A 16,419-nucleotide genomic window follows, 5' to 3' on the forward strand; every position below is an offset into this window, starting at 1 on the left:
AATATTACTTGGGCTGAACCTATTAGTTTAAAATGTTTACTTATTGATTTTAGAGAGAGAGAAGGGGGAAAAGAGAAAGAGACACATCAATTTGTTGTTTTACTTATTTATGCATTCATTGGTTGACTCTTGTATGTGCTCTGATCGGGGATTGATTGAGTCCACAACCTTGGCATGTCAGGACAAAGCTCTAACTAACTGAGCTACCCAGTCAGGGTCTTAACCTATCAATTTAATACTGAATTCCCCAAATATCTACCCAGATTATCATCATACCTATTAAAACCAAAACCAAAAGAAGTACTAAAATCAATAAGATGAAAAACTAATAGAGAAATGTACTATTCTTTGTAATACTTTTATTGTGCAAGTTAAAAAAAAGAAAAAAATATCCAAAGGCAGGGACAGAAATTTTTTCAGAATCTCAGGAGTAGAAATCTAATAATTATTCCCTACTTTCCTGTGGTACCAAATCCAAATATTCTTTTAACTTTGGTATACCGTGAAGCTAAATGTTTTAAAGCTGTAAATCTATTTTCTGTTCTCTCTGCATCTTTTATATTCAAAGAATCATTTCTTTTCTTTCTCCTGGGAAAATCGACAAAGTCCTTAATTAGAACCCTCCAGACCCTTAACATTTCCCTATGTTTTATTTTTATCTTCTTGACCACCTTTTGTTCTACTATAAATTTCATTTGAGCTCTAAAATTGACTCCATCTATCTACTTATTGTTCTATCTCCAATACTTTCTGAATAGAAGTAAAATTTTTGTCCAAGTAAAGTGATCACTTGGGGCATACTTTATCCCTCGGAGATAAATTTCACACTCCTGAAAAATTATAACAACTCAGAATTTTCTCAGGTAAGTAACTAAGAGATCACACAGATGATTTCTGAGTCTCATTGGCTATCACAGAAAATGGGTTACCAAATATATTTATCTCCATTTGCTACGCAACAAATCAGCACAAACTTAGGTGCTTATTATGTCACAACACTCCTGGGTCAGACTTCTCTGAGAAGCCCTTTGCTCAGGGTCTTACAAACTTATATCAAGGTATTAGCCACAACGAAGGTCTTCTCTGGAGCCCGAGGTCCTCTTCCAAGCTCATTAGGTTATTGGTAGAATTTAGCTCCTTGTGGTTACAGTAGTGAGGTCCTCAGCTCCTAGAGGCTGCCCCTCTCCACTGGCAGCCTTCATTATAGCTTTCTTTCTCAGTGAAGTCAGCAGAAGAGTCTCTTGCTTTTATGGCTTGCACCTTATTGGGCCAGTCTCACCCAGAATAATGTCCCCTTTGAATCATTTAAAGTCAACTAATTAAAGACCTCAATTACATCTGTAAGATATTTTCACCTTTGTAGTGTAACAAAAATCTAATCACACAAGTGACATTTACCATGTTCACAAATCTTACATACAAGGGGAGACTATTATACAAGGGTATGCACATTATCCAAGGGAATTTAGAGGGGGTTTTACTTGTTTATTTGTTTATTTGTTTGTTTGTTTATGCATTTGTTAATTTATTTTTATATTTTTATATTTTTATTGAGTTCAGAGAGGAAGAGAGAAGGAGAGAGAGATAAAAACATCAATGATGAGCAATGATGAGAGAGAATCATTGATGGGTTGCCTCCTGCCACTCCACACTGGAGATCAAGCCTGACTGAGATTTGAACCTTGACCTTTTGGTTCATAGATCGATGCTCAACCACTGAGCCATGCCAGCCGGTCTAGGGGGTGATTTTAGCATTTTGCTTATCACACTGATTTTCAGAAACTGGACTAAAACTGTATAACTTAATGGGGCTTTGTTAACCAAATCTCTTACCTGGGAATTTAAACATGAATAGGAATTTTGTGCTTTAAAAATTAGCTTCTTAGCAGCCTCTTCCTATGATCTTACCTTATGAAGCTCAAGATCTATTTATACATAAGAGATTTGTACAAGTCTTTGGTGTTCCGACTCAACTTTATGGATTCATCACAAGTCAATGTCACGCAATTGTTTTTTTCTAATGACCCCAGTACACAGTTCTAAAGCTGGTAGCAGCAGTTGCCACCTTAGTGGAGGCTTCCACTAATATGATGTCTTTTAGGGTTTATCTTAAACTTAATGGTTGTTCATATTGTCAGTTTTTGCTGCCCATTGAAAACATGCAGTATTTCCCTGTAACCAGGCTTACTTCCTTTGAAGTCTTATTTCTTTCTCCCTCCTGCATTTCTGTTCATTGTTGTGATACTTTTTAAAAAAATATATATTTTATTGATTTTGTACAGAGAGGAAGGGAGAGAGATAGAAAGCTAGAAACATCGATGAGAGAGAGTCATCGATCAGCTGCCTCTTGCACACCCCCTACTGGGGATATGTCCGCAACCAAGGTACATGCCCTTGACCAGAATCGAACCCGGGTCCCTTCAGTCCCCAAGCCGACGCTCCATCCATTGAGCCAAACGGGTCTCGGCCATTGTTGTGATACTTTAAATCCTACTTTTCTTCTTCTTTAGAAGGATAGATCTTGGCTTCTTAACTGTCATTTGTTTAAAAATCTAATAGATTCATTTAAAACACCCTTAATAAGTTTATTAAAACATGCCAAGAAATCTAGATTTAATCTTGTCTACTTATAGGTCATATTTTAAAAACAGAACCAGAAAAAAAAATCATACAGAATACATTACAATGGATCTCAACTCACTATTAGAATATGACTCCTTACAGAGGCAAACATCTACTCAGGTTATAGAATTGGATGTGATTCTAATAGTTTCCTGTCTAAATAAAAAGAATTACATATGCAACAAAATAATATTTTTCACTTCTGAAAGTTTTAGAGAAAATCTAGTTACTTACCTAAGTAGGACTCCTACTTCAAAATTATCCTCAAATTAGAGGCTTTGTATAACTCTAATGGTTTCCAAGAAGTTGGCTATTTTCAATATAGAAACCCATTCAAAGATATCAAAGCAAAAAAGAAAAGTTATGGGTGATCTTTGTTCCAAGAAGGTTGTCTTCACCAAGACCCCAATCTTTTTATATATATTTATATATATATATATAATTGATTTTTTATATATATTTATATATATATATATATATAATTGATTTTTTACAGAGAGGAGGAGAGAGGGATAGAGAGCTAAAAACATCGATGAGAGAGAAACATTGACCAGCTGCCTCTTGCACACCCCCTACCGGGGATGTGCCCGCAACCAATGTACATGCCCTTGACCGGAATTGAACCTGGGACCTTTCAATCCACAGACCGACGCTCTACCGCTAAGCCAATCTGGTTTTGGCAAGACCCCAATCTTTTCAATAGTGATAGACACCAGTATCATCAGTCTCTGAAGGTGTTCAAAGAGAATACAATGCCAGCTTTTGATTCCACAATCAGAAAAAGGCATTTGTTACATGGAAATAATATCTTCCAACTTAGAGTGGCTGCTTGTGGCCTCAAATGAAATAGTGAAAAATTTTCACGAATAACCCACAGATCTAGGACAAATTTCCCACTGTTACCAATCAATATTAGTGAGAAAACAAATTTTATTGACTGTTGTTGATGAGTGATGGCAAAATTTTGTAATTCTAAACCCATGAGAGCATTTTGACCACAAACTGATCATTGGCTAGTCCCCCATAAGTGATATTCAATTGGCAATACAAAATCCTACTGGCCATTATCCAAAAACTGGGCAGGGATGTGTTGCTGCTATGATTTCTCTTCAGATTGCATAAATTTTTGCCTTTGACCTACCGTAGTTAAATTGACCCTTGCCTTTAGGATGGTAGCTAAGCACATCACCTAGCATCTATTTGTCCCACCAGTATCCACTCTCAGAATAAGAATTAATTGTGTAAATTTCAGTTCAATTCTGCCACAATCCTATATAATAAAAGCATAATATGCTAAGTGTCCAGTCATATATGCTAATTATATGCTAAGGTCACTCAACCGCTCTCTATGACATGCATTGACCACCAGGGGACAGACGCTCCAACTGGTAGGTTAGCTTGCTGCTGGAGTCTGGCTGATTGGGACTGAGCAAGAAGGACCAAACACACCCTGGAGCCCTCCTGTAATCCCTCTCTGACTGGCCAACCTCTCGTGTCCCTCCCAGGCTGCAATCATGCACCAGTGGGGTCCCTCAGCCTGGTCTGCACTCTCTTGATATCTGGGACCCCTCAAGGGATGTCAGAGAGCCAGTTTCAGCCTGATCCAACAGACCAGGCCGAGGGACCCCATTGATGCATGAATTTGTGCACTGGGTCTCTCTCTAGTAATTAAATAACATACTACTGATGAAACAATAGGCCAATGAAGATATTAAAAGAGAAATTTAAAAAAGACTATATTGAGACAAATGAAAATAGAAATACAACATATCAAAAATTGTGGCATTCGGCAAAAGAGTTCTAAGGAGGGACACTTAAGGTGATAAATGTCTACCTTAAGAAATTAAATTAATGAAACTAGGAACTGTTTTCTTTTTAAATAAACAAAATTGATGAAGATTTTGCAAGTCAAAACCACAATTAGATATCACAAACATCTGTTAGGATGCTTTTTAAAATATATATATATTATTGATTTTTTTTTTTTTTTACAGAGAGGAAGGGAAAGGGTTAGAGAGTTAGAAACATCAATCAGCTGCCTCCTGCACACACCCCACTGGGGATGTGCCTGTAACCAAAGTACATGACTTTGATTTGAATCGAACCTGGGATAATTCAGTCTGCAGGCCGACGCTTTATCCACTAAGTCAAACTGGTCAGGGCTAAAATACTTATAAAAAATAAGAAATAAGAAATGAGTAGCATGCTATTCTCAAGATCTATCCATGTTGTTCCAAAAGGCAGTATTTTATATTTTCTTATGCTGAGTGGTATATATGTACCACATCTTCTTTAGCCAATAATCTATTGAAGGACACTGGTAGCTTCCAGGTCTTGGCCACCATGAATAATGCTGCAATGAACAATGGGGGACATGTATCTTTAAATGTTTTTAAATTTTTCAGATGGATACCTATAAGAAGGATTGCTGGGTCATGTGGTAATTCTTTTTTTTTTTTTTTTTTTTTAGGAACCCCCATACTGTTTTCCACAGTGGCTATTCCAGTTTACATTCTCACCAGCAGTGAACAAGGGTTCCTTTCTCTTCAGATATAAAAGGTATATGTAACCCTATGTTCATTGCAGCATTGTTTAAAATAACCAAGGTATGTTGCGGGCATATCCCCAGTAGGGAGTGTGCAAGAGGCAGCTGATTGATGACTCTCTCTCATCGATGTTTCTAACTCTCTATCTCTCTCCCTTCCTCTCTGTACAAAATCAATAAAATATATTTTAAAAAATAAATAAATAAAATTTAAAAAGAATAAAATAACCAAGGTATGGAATAAAATGGATAAATATGATATATATATATATGTATGTGTATATATATATAATCATATATATATGATATCTAAAAAATGTATACACACATTGAATAATTATTGATTCCAATAGGTTAAATCTGAAAAGAAAGAAACTTCAATGGAGCTATTAGCTGTTAAGTGTGTATATACATTTTGGGGAGATACACTGAACATGTATACAGATAATTACTTTGGATAAGCTTTCTGGTCCTCTCTTTTCCTGGGACTTTCACCATGTTTACGTTGATCTTCTTGGTGGTGTTCTGTAAACATCTTGCTTTCTTTATTATTTTTCATTCATTTTAATTTCTCCTTGGGCTGAATAATTAGCAATGACCCATCTTTAAATCCACTGATACTTCCTTATGCTTGATCTAGTCTGATGTTCTTCCTGAACTACAGTACTTACAATAGTATCATCAGGCCATGTTCAGATCTTGAAATGGGAGGAGTTGAAGTCAGCAGACTTGGATCTCCTTATGCTGTTTGGTAGAGGAATGGGACATATCAGATTTTTTGAGTGGCCCTGCTATCTCTAATATAAGCTCTGAATTCCCTGCCATGGTTGTCGAGATGAGGTTGGGTTAAATTGTTGAAAATTCACTGTTGCATCTTCAGACAAATCAGTTAGCTAGTTACTGGGATAGTGAATGAGGGTTAGGCTGGTCTGCCAGGACTGTTATATTACCAATGTAGGTGAATTGAACAGCCCACCAGTGCACAAAGGTGGTGTGTATTTTGGGTTGGCCTATAAATCATTAAAATTACCATTCTGAATGAATCAAGAGCAGGTGCTGGAGCACCTTACTGTTTCTTGTTCTGTCTTTTTTCATTATCTTTTGTCCAAAGAAGAAACTAATTTTGTCCATACCAGCTGAAGGTTCTGTGTCAAAGGCTTCCAGCACTCAGTTTGGGATATACATGAGAGATTAAGGGAAAACCCGGGGAAGTCACCCTATTACCATTCCTCAAATCTAGAGGTTTCCAGCCAGTCTGTCCATTTAAAAAAAAATTGTTGTTGAAAGTATTCCATATGTCTTCATTAATCCCCATTGTCCTCTCCCAGCTTATCCCTGCCTTCCAGCACAAGTCCCTATTTTTGTGTCCATTAGTTATGCTTATAGGCATGCACACAAGACTTTTGGTTAATCTCTTACCCAGTCTCCCCCATCCCACCCTCCCCTGCCTTTCCTCTGAACTATGACAGTCTCTTTCTATGTCTCTAGATCTATTTTTGTTCATTAGTTTATGTTGTTCATTATATTTCACAAATGAATGAGATTATGAGATACTTATCTTTCCCCAATTGGCTTATTTCACTTAGCATAACGCTCTCCAGGTCCATCCATGCTGTTGCAAATGGTAAAAGTTCTTTCTTTTTTACAGCAGCATAGTATTCTATTGTGTAAATGTGCCAGATTTTTAGTGCACTCATCTGCTAATAGGCACTTAGGCTATTTCCATATCTTAGCTATTATATATTGTGCTATTAACATAGGGGTTCATATAGTCTTTCTTATTGGTGTTTCTGATTTCTTAGGATATATTCCCAAAAGTGGGATTATTGGTTCAAATGGGAGTTCTATTTTTAATTCTTTTTTTAATATATTTTTTAATTAAATGATTATTTTTGTACATATAACAATGCCCCCCCTTCTGTACATACCCTTCCTCCCCAGAGTTTTGTGTCCATTAGTTGTACTTATATGCATGTATACAAGTCCTTCAGTTGATCTCTTATCTCCCCCAGATCTCCCCAACCTCCCTGCTGTAATTTGACAGTCTGCTTGTTGCTTTACTGTCTCTATATCTATCTTTTGGTTCTTCAGTTTATAATGCTCTTTATCATCCATATATAAGTGAGGTCATGTGGTGTCTCTCTTTCATTGACTGGCTTGTTTCACTCAGCATGATGTTCTCCAATTCCATCCAGGTTGCTGCAAACAATGAGAATTTTTTCTTTTTTATGGCAGCATAATATTCCATTGTGTAAATGTACCATAGTTTTTGGATCCAATCAAATCCTAGCTATTGTAAATTGTGCTGCTATGAACATAGGGGTGCATATATCCTTTCTGATTGGTGTTTCTAGCTTCTTGGGATATATTCCTAGGAGTGGGATTACTGGGTCAAATGGGAGTTCCATTTTCAGTTTTTTGAGGAAGCTCCATACTGTTCTCCACAGTGGTTGCACCAGTCTGCATTCCCACCAGCAGTGCATGAGGGTTCCTTTTCCTCTGCAACCTCGCCAACACTTGTCGTTTGTTGATTTGTTGATGTTGGCCATTCTGACAGGTGTGAGATGGTACCGCATTGTTGTTTTGATTTGCATCTCTCGGATAATTAGTGACTTTGAGCATGTTTTCATGTGCCTCTTGGCCTTCCTTCTGTCTTCTTTTGAGAAGATTCTATTTAGATCCATTGCCCATTTTTTAATTGGGTCATTTATCTTCCTCTTATTAAGTTGTATAAGCTGTCTGTAGATGTTGGAGATTAAACCTTTATCAGTGATATCATTTGCAAATATGTTCTCCCATACAGAGGGCTTTCTTGTTGTTTTGTTGATGGTTTCCTTTGCTGTAAAAAAGCTTTTTATTTTGATGTAGTCCCATTTGTTTATTTTCTCTTTAGCTTCCATTGCCCTAGGGGAAGTATCAGTGAAGAAGTTTTTTTGGCATATGTCTGAGATTTTGCTGCTCGTGGATGCCTCTAGTATTTTTATAGTTTCCCGCCTTATGTTTAAGTCCTGTATCCATTTTGAGTTTATTTTTGTGTATGATGTAAGTTGGTGATCCAGTTTCATTCTTTTGCATGTATCTGTCCAATTTTCCCAACACCATTTATTGAAGAGACTGTCTTGACTCCATTGTATGTTCGTGCCTCCTTTGTCAAATATTAACTGAGCATAGTGATTTGGGTCAATATCTGGGTTCTCAATTCTATTCCATTGATCTATATGTTTGTTCTTGTGCCAGTACCAGGCTGTTTTGAGAACAGTGGCTTTGTAATACAGCTTGAAATCTGGTATTGAGATCCCTCCTACTTTATTCTTCTTTCTTTGAGGAAACTTCATACAGTTTTCCACAGTGGCTGCACCAGTCTGCACTCCCACCAGCAGTGCATGAGGGTTCCTTTTTCTCCACAGCCTTTCCAGCACTTGTCATTTATTAATATGTGGATGATAGCCATTCTGACAGGTGTGAGATGGTACTTCATTGTCATTTTGATTTGCATCTCTTAGGATTATTAGTGATTTGGAGCATTTTTTCATATGTCTCTTGGCCTTCTGTATGTCCGCTTTCAAAAAGTGTCTATTTAGGTCCTTTGCCCATTTTATTGGATTATTTATCTTCCTTTTGTTAAATTGTATTAGTTCCCTATATATTTTGGAGATTAAGCCCTTATCAGAGAGAACATGATAAATATGTTCTCTCATGAAGAGGACTGTCTTGTTATTTAGTTGGTGGTTTCTTTTGCTGTTTTATTTAGTAGGTGGTTTCTTCATTTCAAAAAAAAAGAAGCTTTTTATTTTGATGTAGTGCCATTTGTTAATTTTATCCTTAGTTTCCATTGTTCTAGGAGCTGTATCAGTAAACATATTGCTAAAAGATTTGGGTGATATTTTGCTTCTTATTGAGTCTTATAAGATTTTTATGGGTTTCCTGGCTTACATTTAAGACTTTTAGCCATTTTGAGTCTATTTTTGTGTATGGTGTAAATTGGTGGTTTAGTTTCTTTCTCTTTTCTTTTCTTTCTTCTTCTTCTTTTTTTTTTTTTTTTTTTTTGCATCTCTAATTTTCCCAACATCATTTATTAAAAACACTGTCTTGACTCCATTGTATGCCTTTGCCTCCTTTGTCAAATATTAATTGAGCATAATGACTTGGGTTGCTTTCAGGGTTCTCTGTTCTGTTCCATTGGTCTATATGTCTGTTCTTATGCCAGTATTAGGCAGTTTTGAGAACAGTGGCTTTGTAATATAATTTGATATCTGGTATCGTGATCCTTCCAACTTTGTTCTTCTTTCTTGGGATTGCTGCAGCTATTCGGAGTATTTTTGGATTCCATATAAATTTTTGGAGAATTTGTTCTGTGAAAGATGCCTTTGGTATTTTAATAGGTATTACATTGAATCTATAGATTGCTTTGGGTAGTATTAATGATGTTAATTCTACCAATCCATAAACATGTTATATTCTTCCACTTCTTTTATCCTCCTCTATCTCTTTTTTCAATATCCTGTAGTTTTCAGAATTATAAGTCTTTTACCTCCTTAGTTAAGTTTATTCCTAGGTATCTTTGTTTTTTAGTTGCAATGGGAAATGAGGTTGGTTTTTTAGTTTCTTTTTCTGTGAGTTCATTATTGGTGTATAAAAATGCCATTGATTTGGGGGTGTTAATTTTGTATCCTGATACATTGCCAAGTTCATTTATTAAGTCTAATAATTTTTTGATGGAGTCTTTAAGGTTTTCTATATATAGTATCATGTCATCTGCAAATAAGGACACTTCTTCTTTTCCAATTTAAATACCTTATATTTCTTCTTATCTGATTGCCATGACTAGAACTTTTAATACTATGACAAACAGGAAAGGTGGAAAGGAACATCCCTATCTTTTTTTATTCTTAGGGGAAGTAGTTTTAGTATTTGTTCATTGAGTATGATATTGGCTCTAGGCTTGTCATATAAGGCTTTTATTATGTTAAGATATGATTCCTCTATTTCTACTTTGCCGAGAGTTTTTATTAGGAAGGGGTGTTGGATTTTGTCAGATGCTTTTTCTGTATCACTAGAAGCCTGGTGCATGAAATTTGTGCACAGGAGGTGTTGTTCCTCAGCCCAGCCTGCACCCTCTCCAATCTGGGACCCCTTGAGGGATGTCCCACTGCCTATTTAGGGCAGTCAAACATCCTTCTCACAATCCAGGACTGCTGGATCCCAACTGCTCACCTGCCCGCCTTCCTGATTGCCCTAAACCACTCCTGCCTGCCACCCTGATTGATGTCTAACTGCTCCCCTGCCAGCCTGTTTGCCCCCAACTTCCCTCCTCTGCCAGCCTGGTCACCCATAACTGCCCTCCCTTGAAGGCCTGGTCCCTCCCAACTGCTGTCCCCTGTTGGCCATCTTGTGTCCACATGGGGACAGGACCCTTGACCACATGGGGGCAACTATCTTGATCTTGTGTGTTGGAGTGATGGTCAGTCTGCCTTTTACTCTCTTATTAGATAGGATAGAAGCCTGGTGCATGGGTGGGGGCCAGCTGGTTTGCCCTCAAGGGTGTCCCGGATCAGGGTGGAGGTTCCCTTGGGAAGTGGGGCAGCTTGGGCAAGGGGCCTGTGGTGGTTTGCAGGCTGGCCATGCTCCCCAGTGACCCAAGCAGAGGCCCTGATATCTGGGATTTACTTACCTTCTACAATTGAAACTTTGTAGCCTAGAGTGGAGGCCTGGGCTGGCCAGAGTGTATGGAAAGCTTGGCTTCCTCCTTTGCTGGGGAAACCCAAGCCTCCCTCCTACTCTCTATGGTGGCAGCCATCTTGGTTGGAGTTAATTTACATAGTCGCTCTGATTGGTTGGTGGGTGTGGCTGGTGGGCATGGCTTGTGAGTGTAATAGAGTGATGGTTAATTTGCATATTACTCTTTTATTAGATAGGATTAATATGATCATGTAATTTTGTCATGTATCATATTTATTGATTTGCAGATATTGTACCTACCTTGTATCTCCAGAATAAATCCCACTCGGTCATGGTATATGATCTTTTTAATGTATTGCTGGATGCAATTTGCTAATATTTTGTTGAGGATATTAGCATCTATGTTCATCAGGGATATTGGTCTGTAATTTCTTTGTAGCGTCTTTATCTGGTTTTGGGATTAGGGTAATGTTGGTTTCATAGAAGAGCTTCAAAGTATTCCTTCCTCTTGAATTTTTTGGTAAAGTCTGTGTAGTATCTGTTTTATTTCTTTGAATATTTTGTAAAACTCCCCTATGAAGCCATCCAGACCAGGGCTTTTGTTTGCTAGAGGTTTTTTGATTACTGCTTCAATTTCATCTATATTTATAGACGTATTCATGTTTTCTGATTTTTCCTGATTGAGTTTTGGAAGATTGTATTTTTCTAGGAATATATTCATTTTATCCAGTTTGTTGGAATAGAGTTGTTGTTTTTTTATAATCCTTTTTAATTCTGTGGGTCAGTTGTTACTTAACCTCTTTAATTCCTGATTTTGTTTATTGCATCCTGTCTCTTTGTTTTTTGGTGTACTGCCAGTCTATCTTTTTTCTATTTAGTTTTCAGAATTTTTATTTCCAGGGCAATTAGTTGTATTTAGAGCATATATGCAAGAAAAACTGAATTGACATCACCTTGTTTTAGAAACTAAATTAGCCACAGGTGTTGAATAATGTTCTACATTAAACATGTAACAAATATAAACATTTTTTGAATTATACTCCATGGAACAATAAAAATTAATTATTTGCTTTGTATAGATATATTTACCATTATTTACTATATAAATAATTGAGCTTCTTGTTATAAGAAATATTAACATTTGCAAAGGATGCAAATAGTGATCCTGTATACTTCCAGTCTGTATACTCTAGTGAGAAAGTAATATAGAAAAAAGAAAAGAAAATTAAACTTTTTTCTCTAGGAAGTATAAGTACCATAAAAGAGATTTTAAAATTATATATACGTATATATAAATATATATTGATATATATAAATATATATTGATATATATACACACATATACACATATTACATGTATCTTAGGAAATGTTATCAAATAATTTTATATATGTTTATTATATACTAGAGGCCCCGGTGCATGAAATTTGTACATGGGGGTGGGGGGAGGTTTCAGCCCAGCATGCACTCTCTCCAATCTGGAACCCTTTGAGGGATATTCAACCCCTGTGGGACCCTTGCAGGATTGGGCCTAAATTAGCAGTCAGACATCTCTCTCACAATTTGGAATTACTGGCTCCAAACCACTCACCTGTCTGCTTGCCTGATTACCCTTAACCACTCTCCCTGCCAGCCTGATAGCCCCCTAACTGGCCTGATTGATGCCTACCTGCTCCCCTGCCTACATGTTTGCCCCCAACTACCTTCCCCCATGGGACAGAGGGACTGGGGGGACCCCGGCTGGATGAGGCAGGGCTGAAGGGACTGGGAGACTGAGGCTGGATGAGGTGGGGCTGAGGGGACTGGGCACCACCATCTTGTTGCTGTGGGCACTGCCATCTTTGTGAGGGTGTGGCAGTCAATTAGCATATTCCCTCATTATTGGCTGGGGGCTCTGCCGTCTTGTGAGGGTCAATTAGCATATTCCCTATTTATTAGATAAGATATCTATACATATACTATATATATCTTAGATAATGATATTAAATAATTTGTCACTTGAGGATGAAAAAGAGGTGCTATTATTTATGCCAATTTAACGTGGAAATTGGGACAATTTCAATAATATGAGATATGTGGTCATCTTACCCATAAGAATCTTATTTTAACTATTGCAGAAACATTCACATATGCATATACTTAGAGAATTATATAATGAACACATCATTCAGGCTTAGTAACTATAAATGGCTGACCAGTTTTCATTATTCTATACACTTTTAATACCCCTCTGCCCTATCAATATTTAAGAGCAAATTCTAGGTACTTTCTTGAGTCATTCCATCATCAAAACATTAACCTCTTTTGCTGAAACCGGTTTGGCTCAGTGGTAGAGCGTTGGTCTGCGGACTGAAAGGTCCCAGGTTCAATTCCGGTCAAGGGCATGTACATTGGTTGCGAGCACATCCCCGGTAGGGGGTGTGCAAGAGGCAGCTGGTCGGTGTTTCTCTCTCATCGACGTTTCTAGCTCTCTATCTCTCTCCCTTCCTCTCTGTAAAAAAATCAATAAAATATATTTTAAAAAAAACAAAAACATTAACCTCTTTTATTGCATACCTTTTTCTTGCTCTTCACCAACTTGTGTTATAAATACCCATCCACATGTTGTTTTTTGTTTTACTTATAGGCCAAATGTTCTTCTAATGATTCAACTTTGCCAGAAGACTTCATAATTAGCCCTGCACATTGACCAACTGAGAATAAGGATTGAAACCATCCCTGACCCATCCCTGCCTGCCTTGGTCTCTGTTTCCATAATGGTGGCTTCATAATTACTTCAATTGAAATCTTGTTGTATGTGAGGATCATGCTCCTACTACACTGGGTTGGGGTGTTTCTGTCCTTTTCTGGACACACTTGGGCTGAGCACCCTCAACATCACAGTCCTCCAGAAGTGGTGATTCCCTTGAGAATAACAAGCACTGGCCTTAGCATGAAGTTTCCAGGCTGGCTCTGTTATGGTATGCATTTTGGGGGTGAGAGGCACATTGTCTACATGAAGGTCAAGAAGCATTTGCTCTCCAGACACTTTCCAGTGTTCACCTATAGCGATCAAGGCGCTCTCCTTGAGGATCAGCCTTTTGTTCAGAACGACTGCTATTATCATGGTTATGTGGAGGGGGACCCAGAATCCCTGGTTGCCCTCAGTACCTGTTTTGGTGGCTTTCGAGGCTTGTTACAGATAAATGACATTGCTTATGAAATTAAGCCCATGATTTTTTCTACCAAATTTGAACATCTGATATATAAAATGGACAGAGAGGACACTCGATACCAAACCATGAAATCTGGTTTTATGCAAGAGGAAACTGTGCAGCAATTTGAGTTTCAAGAAATTGGTGATTCTACTCTGAAGCAAAGTTCTTATGAGGGCTGGTGGCCTCACAGTTACCTTATTGAAATAGTAGTGGTAGTTGACAATACTCTCTATCTTCAAAGAAATAAAAATGTCTCATCAGTGCAGGAAGACCTATATGTTATGGTGAATATAGCAGATTCTATTTATGAGGTAATAGGTCTTAAGGTTTTATTATTTGGCATGGAGGTGTGGACTAAAGAAAATCCCATTGAAGTAGATGATGTAAAGAGATCTCTGAGAATATTTTGTCGTTGGAAGGCTGCAAACCTTTTTCCCCGCCTACCACATGATACTGCACATCTTTTAATACATAGGACATTAAGAGGATTGACTGGTTTAGGCTATGTTGCAGGACTCTGTAGACCAGGCCATAGTTGTGCAATTGTTACTTTTACAAGACAGTCCTTGAGCCTTATTGGAATTTCAATGGCTCATCATATAGGTCATAATTTGGGTATGTATCATGATCGTATTTTGTGTACGTGTGGAAAATATAAGTGTATAATGCATAATGATAACCCACCAATAACTAAATTTAGCAATTGTAGTTTTTCTCTTTTGTGGGATTATTCCTTACGTCAGACAAAATGCTTGCTCTACACCATATACTCAAGTGACATATTGAACCGAAAACGCTGTGGGAATGGTGTTGTTGAAGATGAAGAGGAATGTGACTGTGGACCTTTGCAACAATGCTCAAAAGATGCCTGCTGTCTGTCAAACTGCACTCTCACTTTGGGGTCTAATTGTGCTTATGGGCTTTGTTGCAAGGACTGCCAGTTCTTACCATCAGGGGATGTGTGTAGAAAGGAAATCAATGAATGTGATCTTCCAGAATGGTGCAATGGAACATCCCATATGTGCCCAGATGATGTATATGTGGAAGATGGAATTCCCTGTAATGCAAGTGCTTACTGTTATGAAAAGAGATGTACTGATCGCAATTTACAGTGTAAGCAGATTTTTGGCAAACAGGCAAAGAATGCAAGTTACAGTTGCTACAAGAAAATAAACACTCTAGGTGACCGGTTTGGTCACTGTGGTACCCAAAACTTTTCATATGTAAAATGTAATATGTCAGATATCTTGTGTGGGAGGATTCAGTGTGAGAACATAAATGAAATTCCCCTTCTAACAGATCATTCTACTGTGCATTGGATTCATTACAATAGTGTCGACTGCTGGGGTACTGACTCCCACATTGGGATGACCACACCTGATATAGGTGCAGTGAAAGATGGCACAGAGTGTGGTGAAGAACACCTCTGCATCCACAAGAAGTGCGTCCATATATCTAACTTGGACAGTGATTGTTCTCCTACATTCTGTAATAAGCGGGGGATCTGCAACAATAAACATCACTGCCATTGCAACTATCTATGGGACCCTCCCAACTGTCTAATTCATGGCCATGGAGGTAGTATTGACAGTGGTCCACCACCTAGGAGAACGAAGATAAAGAAGATTTATGTCATAGTGTTTTCACTTTTGTGGTTGTTAGTTTTATTATGTTGTCTATTTTGTCTTTGGATGAAGAGAAAAAAGAAAAATGAGAAAATTGATCAACCTCAACGTCAAATGAAGCCACAAGCAAGGCCATATATCCCGCCTCCACAACGGGGACCCTCACTAAATATCCCACCTCCACAACGGGGACCCTCACTAAATATCCCACCTCCACAACGGAGACCCTCACTAAATATCCCACCTCCACAACGGAGACCCTCACTAAATATCCCACCTCCACAACCGAGACCCTAACAACCTGTTCTGATTCAACCTGTAAGACCAGATCCAAAAAAATACTCAACCTAAATGTTATTCTCCCAGAGTCAACATGGGAAACAAAAGCAATCAGTACAAAAAAAAAAATGTATCCAAACAGGGATTCATTAAAAATGGTAATTCCTAAAATGTTTCTAATTACTCTTCTTCATTTTAAACAATTAGACAATTTTTTTTTTTTTTACCTACAATTTGTTTCTTGATATTTTCTGGAAATGGCATGGCACATGGATGGTGTACCAGTTTTTAAGTAACTACATCTCAGCTCCAAAACCCCTTTCCGTTTTGAGCCCTGCATCGTTGAAACTACATTTTTGTACCAGCACTCTTCTTATAGGGATCTGCAATAGGAAGAATGAATGGGCGTTTGGCAATCTGGGAGTCTCTTTGCTTCCTGTAGGTTAATGTTACCTGAATAACAGATTTTACA

The 16,419-nt window shown here is 37.8% G+C and overlaps 1 protein-coding gene across 1 annotated transcript; it reads left to right on the forward strand.

The window, feature by feature from the left end:
- Window positions 1-13,601: 13,601 nt before the first annotated feature.
- On the forward strand, window positions 13,602-15,965 carry LOC311623310 (disintegrin and metalloproteinase domain-containing protein 29-like; the record flags this gene model as incomplete). The annotated part of the gene is made up of 1 exon (XM_084885318.1): window positions 13,602-15,965. A coding segment is annotated over one exon (2,364 nt), but the record flags the coding sequence as incomplete, so codon positions are not given.
- Between the last annotated feature and the right edge of the window lie 454 nt (window positions 15,966-16,419).

This window comes from Pipistrellus hanaki (assembly GCF_964339955.1).
Source record: "Pipistrellus hanaki genome assembly, chromosome: 5".
NCBI classification, from domain to species: Eukaryota; Metazoa; Chordata; class Mammalia; order Chiroptera; family Vespertilionidae; genus Pipistrellus; species Pipistrellus hanaki.